Consider the following 12,780-nt stretch of genomic DNA (forward strand, 5'->3'; position numbering starts at 1 on the left):
TATAATCCACCCTTGAATTTACAAACCAATCGCTGAACTAAACATTTTTGTAATGGCCGAGTTTGTGACCACGTGATAAGTACTGTACTTAATTATTAATATAATATTATATCGCTATTGCAGACCCATTCACAGTATAACTCATATTTGTCTTGTGGATCATATACCTGACTGTTCGCTCTCTATCCAGGCTCTAATAGATGAAGACCGGCTTCTATCACGGCTGGAAGTTATGGGAAATCAGTTACAGGCTTACTCAAAAGTGAGTGCTGTGTATATTTCTGGCGCACCGTTGTCTATCTCAAGGCATGTTTTTGTGTCCATAACTCTCTTCATTGCATTGTGTTAGTGTTCATACTAACACCCAGCACCTTTTAAACCCTGTGCAGTTCCTCACTTCTGCCTGAGGTGTCACTATCTGCTGTGGTGCTTCGAACGGTCTGGTCTGTATATCAGTGCAGATATAGGCCAGACTGTGCTAGAGGCACCAAACTAGTGACTGACACCGCAGGCAGAAAGAGAAGGTGCAGGGTGCTAGAATGAACACTTATTCTAAATTTTTCTGTCTTATCTGTGTTTAGGTTTATATATTGCTGTAGAGCCAAGGATGACTCAGGTCTCCCTTGGTGGTCCGGTCCAGATTGTTTCATTTTAATGGTTTGTGAGCCATGTGCACTTCAGCTTAACCCAAGAGACCAATACTAAAATGAAATTAGAAGTAGTCGTCACTTATATGTGCACTCCATTTACAGTTCATCTAATTATACAGGGTTTGTTTAAAAAGTAATGCGACCAAATTGGGGAAAAAATATTTATTGAAGGCATCGCTACAAAATAAGACCCTTGTACGTAGACACACTTCTGCCAACCAGTTGTCCACGCTCAGAAGGTATTCTGGAAGTCCTTTTCCGGAACGTCCTTCAAGCAGTGCGTCAAAGCCGCTTTGACCTCTGCTACTGTCCCATGGCGGTGTCCTTTGAGGGCTGTCTTCACTCGGGGGGAATAGGAAAAGTCCTCCAGGGCCAGATCGGGACTGTAGGGGGGCTGCGGATGCCGTTCCGGGCCAGGTAGTCGTTGGCTTCGAAGCTGGTGTGGTTTGGTGCATTGTCATGAAACGGCAGCTTCTGATAGGCTTTCACTCCCGAACACTTTCTGGACCTTGGCCAACATCTCCATAGCTGGTTTTCTGGTTTTCCAAGTCCCACACAGAATTTAATGGCGTAGCGCTGTTAGATAGAATGTTGCATTTTTAAGCTTCAACTGAGGTCCACTAAAACTACGATACGGACCACACAGAAGCTCGTAGGCGAATGACGTTCGGTACGTGTTGAAGCTGACTTACCCCTCCATCGAACCCGCCTGTAGCATGCACGCTGCGATGTACAGTCGTGTCAGGAAAATAATAGGTCTCATTACTTTTTATACAAACTTTGTATGGCTAAAACCGGAATCCTGTTTTCTGTACAATGTTTCTGTTCTGTTTTTCTATGAAGTGTTCTTTAACCAGACTTCCCTATACAACATTATTTCTGGCTCTCGCTTCTATAGCTGAAGGGGCTTTCAGTTAGAACATAATTGCTTTTTAGATCTAAAGCGAAAATCACGTGATCTGTGACAGCCAGCCGCCCTTCTTTATGATGGCACAGGGTAAAGGTGGGGGTGCTATGAACATACATGCTTAGAAGGAGGGTGTTAAAATGTCACGTGACCTGTTATTGTAGTAACATGATTTTGGGAAATCCAAAAATGATTTATGCTTAAGAAAATATCTTCACCATTTATTTCATGAGAAGTTTCTGCTGAAGTTTCTGGGTTCTGTATGTTATGGGAGATTTTCTAGTACAGAGAACTACGTGTTTTGCAGAATCAGACAGATGATGGGATTCGGAAAGAGTTAATAGCGTTACAAGAAGACAAACACAATTATGAGACGACAGCCAAAGAGTCTCTGAGGAGAGTTCTTCAGGAGAAAATTGAGGTGGTACGGAAGCTGTCTGAGGTGGAGGTATGTACCCAATTTATAAAGAAGCTCTATTTTTAAAGTAGAATAATGTAACTGGTTGACGAAATCATGTTTTCAACCAAAGTCCCATATTCACAACATTTATGTCTTCACCTTCCATCACATCAGGTGGACAGACCCCTGGTTTTGTTTATCTACAACAGTGGTTCTCAACCTCTGTCCTCAGGACACCCCAACAGTTCACATTTTCCAGGTCTCCAAACAGAATTACAAGTGACGTAATTAGCCCCACCTGCGATCTTTTCAAATGTGTCAGTGAATAATGAGTGCACCTGCAGGGTGACCTGGGAAACGTGAACTGTTGGGGAGTCCTGAGGACTGAGGTTGAGAACCACTGATCTACAAGAAAATCCTTTACTATGGGTGTGTTCTGTAGGATAACAAAAAATATACTCCTTACTATAGACATGTTTTCCTGTAGTGTATACTGCTACCCCATACTATTTAGTGTGCTCCGGGATAGCACATAGATATTCCTTCCTATGGATGAGTCTCCCAGGATAGCGCACTGCTACTCCTTACTATGGACTGGTTCTCCAGGATCGCATACTACTACTCTGGACATGGCTCTCAGGATAACACCCGGCTACGCCTTACTATGGACGGGCTCTCCAGGATAACACCCGGCTACGCTTTACTATGGACGGGCTCTCCAGGATAACACCCGGCTACGCCTTACTATGGACGGGCTCTCCAGGATAACACCCGGCTACGCCTTACTATGGACGGGCTCTCCAGGAGAACACCCGGCTACGCCTTACTATGGACGGGCTCTCCAGGAGAACACCCGGCTGCGCCTTACTATGGACGGGCTCTCCAGGATAACACCCGGCTACGCCTTACTATGGACGGGCTCTCCAGGAGAACACCCGGCTGCGCCTTACTATGGACGGGCTCTCCAGGAGAACACCCGGCTGCGCCTTACTATGGACGGGCTCTCCAGGAGAACACCCGGCAACGCTTTACTATGGACGGGCTCTCCAGGAGAACACCCGGCTACGCCTTACTATGGACGGGCTCTCCAGGGTAACACCCGGCTACGCCTTACTATGGACGGGCTCTCCAGGATAACACCCGGCTACGCCTTACTATGGACGGGCTCTCCAGGATAACACCCGGCTACGCCTTACTATGGAAGGGCTCTCCAGGATAACACCCGGCTCTGCCTTACTATGGACGGGCTCTCCAGGATAACACCCGGCTACGCCTTACTATGGACGGGATCTCCAGGATAACACCCGGCTATGCCTTACTATGGAAGGGCTCTCCAGGATAACACCCGGCTACGCCTTACTATGGACGGGCTCTCCAGGATAACACCCGGCTACGCCTTACTATGGAAGGGCTCTCCAGGATAACACCCGGCTCTGCCTTACTATGGACGGGCTCTCCAGGATAACACCCGGCTCTGCCTTACTATGGACGGGCTCTCCAGGATAACACCCGGCTACGCCTTACTATGGACGGGATCTCCAGGATAACACCCGGCTATGCCTTACTATGGAAGGGCTCTCCAGGATAACACCCGGCTACGCCTTACTATGGACGGGCTCTCCAGGATAACACCCGGCTACGCCTTACTATGGAAGGGCTCTCCAGGATAACACCCGGCTCTGCCTTACTATGGACGGGCTCTCCAGGATAACACCCGGCTCTGCCTTACTATGGACGGGCTCTCCAGGATAACACCCGGCTACGCCTTACTATGGAAGGGCTCTCCAGGATAACACCCGGCTACGCCTTACTATGGACGGGCTCTCCAGGATAACACCCGGCTACGCCATACTATGGAAGGGCTCTCCAGGATAACACCCGGCTACGCCTTACTATGGACGGGCTCTCCAGGATAACACCCGGCTATTCCTCATTATGGATGGCCTCTTACTATGGATGGGTTCTCCAGGGTATCACACATTTACTCCTTACTGTTATCTTGTTCTCCAGGATTGCGTACTACTACTCATTACTATGGACATGCCTTCAGGGATATGGACATGCTCTGCAGGATTACTATGGGCATACTCTCCAGGTCAAGACCTGGATACTCTACTATGGATTGGTTCTCCAGGATAGCACAAGTATACTACTTACTATTGATGTGACATTTTAAGTCCTCGAATTAAAGGGTATAGATCTGTGTACATTCAGAAATAGGTCATAAGTATGTTTATGAATTTCTGTTCTTTTTTTTATTTCCTTTTAAATACTGTGTATTAACAAATACAGTATATGCCCTTATGTAATTTGTGTATTCCTGATAATGACATTTCCATACATTGGTAACTGAATATTGGAGAACTTCTGTCTTGTAATTCCAGAGAAGTTTAAGTAACACAGAAGATGAATGTACCCACCTGAAGGAGATGAACGAGAGGACCCAGGAGGAGCTGCGGGAGCTGGCCAACAAGTACAACGGGGCAGTAAATGAAATCAAAGATCTAGCTGACAAGCTCAAGGTAATTAACTTGGGCACTGATTTGGGAATTGAGGTTTGTAATTAAGCCTTTCATAGGTTTTTCGATGTAATGACATTATTTTACATTTCCAGTTATGCAAATGAACTCCCTGCTCTGCTTTATGAATGCATTTGGGAACCCTAAAGCGTAAACCAGGCAGTCCCAATGCTGACAGATCACGATGGTGGCTGTTAGGCTCAGACTGCAAGAGGCACCCATACACTAGCCTGATTCCAGCGAATCGGGTCATCAAATCCCCTCAGGTCCGATGCATGTTCCCGTGCGCAACGGACCTGAGCCGCTGGTTGAACTTGCTGGCTTTCTGGACACCTGACCTTGGACCTCCCAGCGGTAGGCAGTGTCGCATGCGATCCATCACAACCAATTGTGATGGATCGCATGTGTCCCTGCCGTCTGGGAAGGTCCCGCGCGGCTCACGGGGTATCGGCTGGCCGTACACTGCTGCGAGACATTGCAGCAGTGTATGGCCACCTTAATAGTTATGGGGCATATGCACAGGGTGATTAGAGCCCTATATATATTTGATCTGACTAGATCGCTCCGTGTGTATGGCCCCCGGCGATGGTGATACGTGGTCCCGTGCGTCACTATCACCTGACCTGCAGTATAAATCTAGTCATCGCCGGTGTTCTCCCTATTGAGAACACAGGCAGTGACAGATCACTTGGCACACATCGCTGGTGCTTTGCTGTGTGCTGAGTGGTCTGTACATCACTAGATCACTCAGCACACAGCTCCTGTCACCCCATATGTACCGGGCATTAGATTACTCACCAGGATCCATCTGTATTGTCATTGTTGGCATTCTGAGCATCTAGATCCTGACCACCAGCATTTTGTACCTGACCCTTATCGCTTTTGATTATTACACTGAGCGCCTTACAGAATATCGCGGTCAGTAATTGGCAGTATTAAGGGGGCTATGACACTGGCTTCTTGAATGACAATTATTGTGACTGCAATTGAAAAGAGTAAAAGCTATTTCTCTGCAGATGACGTGCTTTCATGTCCGTTCAGTGTAATCCTACACTATTCTGGGTGATGTTCCTATGTAGTCATGTTTGTTGGGGGGGGGGGGGGGGGGGCGGGGCGGGTATACATTGCTGTGACAGGTGTCTGGTTAAGCAATTGGCATTTCATATTGGATAATTTTCTGCCAGCATTGTCAATGGGACTTCCATTCAGTCCTTTAATAAAGTGTATACAGAGTGTTAATGTTTTTGTTTCCAATTCTTTAAACAATAGAATCCTTTGTAATATTTATGTGGACTATTGTTAAAAAAGCCTCCCAGCATATTTTGTAATGTGGAGCCGGTTGCTAGGCAACATCTGTCTGCGTTATGAGCCTTCCCGTGATGTGTGGTCTAAGATAGGTCACGAGTAGAAATAAGTGCTGGTGAGCAGGTGTGCGAGGAGCGTGTAATAGGCTGAGGATGTAGTGTACGTTTAGAGTTACACACAGACCGTATGGGACACACTTGGTCAAGTTTCACTATTCTGAAAATAAAACCCATCTAGTAGCTATTTCAGAACTTTTATAGAAATGTTGTATTTGGAAGTCTTCTCATATATTGTGCCCACCCTACACACATAGATTTATTGTAACAGATTCTGATATTGTTTTTTAAGAGTTTTATAGACTGAGAGATTAGAAATATTTCTCCGCATGCTCTCGGCACCTGAGAGCCAATCATTTGGAAGCGCCATCTGTTTATTACCAGTTCCATATGTCTCCTGTCACTGTGTCTTCGTGTCACCAGACTGTGCCCAGCGGGACAGAGACCACCTACTTAGAGATGCGTTTACAGGTGCAAGGGGATCAAATAAATGTTTGTTGTGCCATATTTATAGACCACCACAATATACTTACTGATCAACTGAAAACCTACAAATAGTCCTGGTTTTTATTTTTTTTGGTGCTGCGTGCGTTAAACCAGGGTTTAACGCATGTGTACTGAGTCGCAAATCTGGGGGGGAAAAAAAGGGACAAATTAAATAAAGCTGCTCCTTTTTTGCTTTGGTTATGACTGAAGGTTGACATGACTGAAGGTCAACAGGGTCATTAGGTCGACATGGCGGTTTTCACCGTTTCTTTGTCCCAAATGTCGACACAGACACTAACACTTAAACGTGGCACCGCGTGCCCTCGCATGGCACGGTGCCTCGCTAAACTTAGCACACTATTATATTTTCCCTCCGCGCCCTAGTGGATGGTAGACCATGAAATACCATCTCTCGGCTCAAAAAAAAAAGTAAAAAACCCCATTTCAACCTATTGCATGATGATCTTCCCCTGTTGACCTAATGACTCTGTCGACCTAACCCATGTCGACCTAGTGACCGTATCCCCCTGAACTGTAGGCTTTTCATTCAGTAATGAAATAATTTTGTTCGCCCCACTTGAAGAATGCGATCAATAGTATCCCCAACTCTCCATCTGCCCACAGGCAGCCGAAGGCCGGCAAGAGGAGATTCAGCAGAAGGGCCTGACTGAGAAGAAGGAACTACAACTCAAGATCGATGAGATGGAGGAGAAGGAGCAAGAACTACAAGCGAAGATCGAGGCCCTGCAAGCGGACAATGATTTCACCAATGAGCGTCTTACCGCCTTACAAGGTGAGCGCTCCCTCTCCACCCTCTGCTGCTTTTTGTTCTTTTTGTTTTTGCAATTTTTTTTTATTTTTGAAATTCTGATTGCAGTACGATTAGAGCATCTACAGGAGAAAACGCTTACGGAGAACAGCAGCTTAGGTAAGTGCTACATGTAGGTGGCAGCGGAGGATCCCTGGTGCTGGTAGGAAGGAGCTACCCTGGGACATAAGCTTTGTACCCAGTGTGGTAAAGGCTCTCACAGCCTGTTTGTACAACACATCTGCCACTAGGCTGTAACCTGCAAGTCCCTGTAACCTCCTTGGGCAAGTCTGGAATTACCAGGGGGTGGGGGGTGGCAGTCTTTCTGGGACCTCCTCATACCCCCAATGATGTCACACATCACTTGTGGCAAGGACCAAACCCCAAGCTGTGATAGTATTGTCACCTCAGTCTGCTCAAATGGACTTACAGAAGATAGTTTTTATGGGTAATAGAAGGCAAGCAATGGTTACTCTACGGAATGGCAATATTGCCTTACTGGGACCATCATAGAAAATAGTTAAAGACTATTAGGGAGATTTTTTTTAAATTCAATATAAGTCTGTCAAATACTTTATTAGGCAAATAGTAGGGAAAATAATTATAGCATTAATGTCTATTTAAGGGTGTATCCCATTTCCGGGCACTTTTAACTTATGGCATGATGTGTTTAATTCAAATGAATAAATTAAAACAAAACACTCCCCGACAGTCATTACTCAGACATCGGAATCCCGATTGCTCCCTCGTGGGGGGTCCACGACCCCCATAGAGGGAGAATAAAATAGGTGGGAGCTCAGCTCGCCACCTATCCCGCAGCAAGGGGCTTCATTGCGGTCCCCCCGCTGTGCAGTCGGGATTCCGACGTCTGAGTAATGACTGTCGGAATCCCGACTGTCAGTGAAATATACCACACCCAGCTACGATCCTACCTATACGCTAAATTTAAAGCTATTATGGAATAATCAACGTAATAAACCACAATGGTATGTTTGGGATTTATTTACTCTGCTGCAATATTTCTGCCCGCCAAATCGCAGCAGCTTTGTTTGCTATCTTTTTCTTTGGTGCATATACATAGATAGTTAGATGGAGTGAGAGAGCTATTTCATTGGATTGAAGACTAGTTTGTTCTGACAAGACGGGCAGGTCAGAGCACTGCAGCTGAGGCTGAATATCAACGTGCCTCTCTTCTGTGCAGTGCATAGATATATATAGACTGATGTCAGAAGACCGGCGCACTGGGGGGGGGGGGGTTTAGGATTAGGTTAGAGGGGAGAAAGGGTTAGGCAACATTGGGAGGATATAGGGTTAGATTGGGTTGGGATTAGGTTAGTGGGGAGAAAGGTTTAGGCATGTAGAAAGGGAGGTTAGTTTTAGGTGGCGGGGTATGGGGATATAATAAGGGCAGGCTGCGGGGGTTTAGGCTGGTAGAAGGGAGGATTAGGGTACGTCAGTGGGAGGGGAACTATAATTGCCTGATCCCTGTTGGGATTCCCTCCTTCAGGATGCTGACGTTGGTATTCTGACCTTTATTCATCCAAAAGCATTAAGCTAGGTACCCACTATAACTTTATTGGAAGGATTTGCCTATAATTGGGTCATCCGCCTTATTTATTGTGTATTGCTTATGAATAATGCTAAATTTTCCGTTCTGTTGGTCCAAATTAAAAATCTCAGCCCCATTCTTCTGATATTGAGTAGTGTGTGTGTGTGTAGTCTCAATAATCTGCTCAGATCTTCCATGTCATCCTTCTTGTGGCTGGACATATACAAATGCAGTGTGATGTGGCAGAAAATCAGTGACCAGCTCAGATATTAGTGCCTGTAAACGTCTCAACATATCGTCGGACCGACAGAAATATCTGCCAGTGTGTACTGCGCTTTGGAATGAGCAGAACTGGCAGCTGGAGTTATATTTTTGTATAGTGTAGCTATGCTTGGCTGTCTTGCTGTGAAGATGGCAGCTTTGTGTGTATATAAAGCTAAAGAACAGGCAAATAAAGTCACCATCAGGATACTTAAGGTATCTTGAATATCCTAATAAAAATATTGGTACTTGTTTTCTAGCATGGCGCCTATCTTATGCCATCGCATACCACTAATTAAGGTATGCGATGGGACCCGATTTTCGGGTCCTAAGAGCCGCACTGTACAATTTTAATATCTCATCACATTGTATGCCATTGCAATGGCATGCGATTTCTAATTGTACAGGCACCCTGATGGGTGATTACTATGTTAAATGCACCCCCATTGGGTGTTAAATGCACCCCCATTGTTAACGCCACCCCCACTATTAACGCCAACCCGAAGTGTGGCGAGCGCAGCGGTACGCGTCCTCCGACCTTTTCATACCCCCACTATCCACGTCGGCGTGGAGTTGATTTTATATAGTGTGGTGAGCGCAGCGAGCCACCGAGCCCGAAGCATGGCAAGCGGATGCGGAATACATGTGACGTTATCCGCGGGGCTCGCTGCGCTCGCCACGCTTCGGGCTCATTGGCTCGCTGCACTCGCCACACTATATAAAATCAACTCCATGCCGATGTGGATAGTGGGCGTATGAAAAGGTCGGAGGACACCACGCTTCGGGTTGGCGTTCATAGTGGTGGTGGCATTAACAATGGGGGTGCATATAACATACTTATCACCCATCAGGATACATGTACAATTAAAAAATAGTTTGATCGCATCGATCGCATAAGATTAAAATCGTGGGGCCGTTCTAGGAAACAAGTACCAAAATATTTTATTTGTCCTAAAACGTTGGAAACTTATTAAAGAACACAATGTGCACATTTATAAAGTTTGTGGAGTGCTTCCTTATTCTAGCATTGTAGCGGTGCTGTTGCTATATGAAATGACTGATGAGAGTGCAGTAGTCTTCGTTATTGTAAAGGTCTACTACAGGCCTGGCCGACCAGTGGCTCTCCAGATGTATGGAACAACACATCCCAGCATGCTTTGCCACTGTTCTAGCATTCTATTATTGCAAAACTTTAGCAAGGTATGTTGGGACTTGTAGTTTCACAACAGATGGAGAGCCACAGGTTGGCCTAGACGACTAGCGCACCTTCTCACTAATAGTTTCTACAGCTGCACCCCCTTTTATTCCTATATGGTTTCTCATTGTGTCCTCTTTATTAGGGATGTGGGCATCTCAGGCTTGGAGGCAGTGGGCTGTTGGTTAAATCTCTACAAGGTCACTGCTCGCTCATCAGTAAATACTTTTCATACACACACAGCCTGATTAATACGCCATGTGTTCTAGATCACATACTGGTGTAGAGCACAAGTTCCCAAACTCGGTCCTCAGCACCGCACACAGTGCTTTCTTTGCATGTCTTCTCACAGAATCACAAGTGAAAAAATTAGCTCCACCTGTGGATCTTTTAAAATGTGTCAATGAATAAAGAATGCACCTGTGCACCTGCCGGGAGACCTGGAAAACGTGAACTGTAAGGGGTACTGAGGATCGTTTGACTCCTGATTTAGAGAACCTGACCTGAGCAACCTGTGACTCTCCAGCTGTTGTGAAACTTCACATCCCAGCAAGCCTTGCCACAGGTTTAGCATTTCCTAATAGCAAGGCATGCTGGTACTTGTAGTTTCACAACCGCTGGCCAGGTTGGCCCTAATAGACAGTGCAACAAAAAGTCTATCCACAGAATTCAGTTGCATTAGACTGTTGTATATCGCAAACTGATAATTGTATCTGTTAGTTAAGTACGTACAACATATTGCTTAAAGGCAGAATGAGAGAACTGGAGTTTTCCCTTGATTCATTAAATTTGAAGTGTAATGGTTTGCGACTTTAGCAACACTGGTTTTTCCAAACGCTACATTTCTGTACCTGGTTGTTACGCTCTGTTTTTGAAGGTGGAATTAGTCTCATTCTTTGTTATCTGCCCATTTTTTTTTAAAGATAGCGTAAATGACCTGTCTGTGTCCTCAGGGCTTTTGGAGTATGTACGAAGTATCATTTTTGCAAAATTCTGTAGTACCTGCCTGAATCCAGCAGATGGTGCTATTGGATAACTTTGTTTTCTCTATATTGCTTTACCTAGGGCAGAGGTTCCCAAACTTTTTTGAATCACGGCACCCTAGAGTATCAGAATATTTTTCAGGGCACCCCAAGGCAAAAGTTTGTTACCAAGAATAATTTTTTAAAAAATTTAAAGAAATAAGTTGTGCTTAAATGTCATCCTTCGGTCCAGTTATGTGGTGAGGAACACGATTCGCTTCTGTTTCCCCACATATTTTAAAATTGGAAGCCACAAGCACTGATTTTGCCTGTTTCATTGGCCATAAATAATTTGAATTGGTTCTGGACCACCAACCTGAGGCACCCCAGGGAGCCTAGGCGCACAGTTTGGGAACCACTGACCTAGGGATGGATCTTTTTGTGAACAGTCTTAGTAACTAAACCGTAAAACATTTCTTTTTCTCTTCTGAACATTAATATTTTGTGATCACAGGCATACAAGTAGATGACTTCAAACCTAAAATCAACGGCAATGCTGATAAAGGTAAATGTTCCTTTTTGCTAAAAATTACTTATTAGTGAGCAGTTATGTGTGTTTGCATAAGTGTGTTAGATATAATACTGTCAGTGATTTTAGTAAAAACTATACAGGACTCCGAAGCCAGATACCCTATGGGGTTCCCATATGACATTATGGGGGAAATTGACTAAGATGTGAAATACACTTCACAGGTCATGTTGCTATGGGCAACCAATCACATCCTGTCTACTGTCTTCTAGAGGGTGAAAAAAAAATAAGAAGTAGCTTCTGATTGGTTGCCCATAGCACATGACCTGTGAAGTGTATTTCACATCTTAGTAAATTTCCCCCTATGTGTAGGTGCTAACACAAGCATAGAAACGCTATGGTGTATTTAAGTTTCAGTAATATGAAGCTGGGTAATGCAGTCTACCTAGATTAACCTTTTGAGTGCCAACATTGCTGAGAGATGTGCAAAATATCCACAAAAAATGCCAGGGTCGAGAAAATTTGTTAAATATCGCACCGAAAAAGAACAGTCGCTGTGAGCGACGCAGGGATTCTTAGCGGATATTTTTCCCATCTCTCACCGCAACGTTGGCATGCAAAGTGTTTAACCCACGGCTTCTAACCTGTGCCAGTAGCTCCACAGCCCTGCCCTGTGCCTCTATTATAGTAATTATGGGCAAGAGCATAAGGGTAGTCATACCGGATAGCCATACTTGAGCACAGGTGACTAAATGATATTAGTTATTTTAATTTAACCATCTGTCTGGATATCCCTAAAATATGACCTCTTAATTCCTTAAGACTTTCTTAAGTCCTGCCTTGAGGTCTGAGGTTGGGAAAAACTGGGCTTAAAACTTTCCTTACGCCTATCTTTATATGGACACAGGTTGCCATTTAACAAAATTAAAGGTCCATTGAAACTATTAAACATTTGTAAATTGCCGTAAAATACTTGGCATCGGGCATCCCAGGCATAATTTGTGCTTGCTCGGTATGATGTAGGATGGCAATTATCATGTTCAGTCTTACGTCCAAGATTTCCACCGGAAATTGTGTCCGCGTAAATGGTATTGGCCTAGGTGTGCTGCAAAAGGCGGTTCTATCCCAGTCTATCCTAGTCTGTAGAATACCA

The 12,780-nt window shown here is 44.9% G+C and overlaps 1 protein-coding gene across 4 annotated transcripts in view; it reads left to right on the plus strand.

Moving 5' to 3' along the window:
- Positions 1-12,780, plus strand: part of SLMAP (sarcolemma associated protein) — a 114,283-nt gene that overhangs the window by 55,281 nt on the left and 46,222 nt on the right. For 2 of the 4 annotated variants that reach the window (XM_083156247.1, XM_083156248.1), the window contains exons 7-12: positions 191-262; positions 1,865-2,005; positions 4,342-4,479; positions 6,948-7,116; positions 7,201-7,251; positions 11,613-11,663. In XM_083156247.1, coding sequence (XP_083012373.1) covers positions 191-262; positions 1,865-2,005; positions 4,342-4,479; positions 6,948-7,116; positions 7,201-7,251; positions 11,613-11,663 — 622 coding nt within the window. The remainder of the gene's footprint in view (positions 1-190; positions 263-1,864; positions 2,006-4,341; positions 4,480-6,947; positions 7,117-7,200; positions 7,252-11,612; positions 11,664-12,780) is intronic. The other 2 variants (XM_083156249.1, XM_083156250.1) reach the window with 1 other exon arrangement.

The sequence above is a fragment of the Crinia signifera genome, chromosome 8 (assembly GCF_055691185.1).
Source record: "Crinia signifera chromosome 8, ASM5569118v1, whole genome shotgun sequence".
NCBI lineage: Eukaryota > Metazoa > Chordata > Amphibia > Anura > Myobatrachidae > Crinia > Crinia signifera.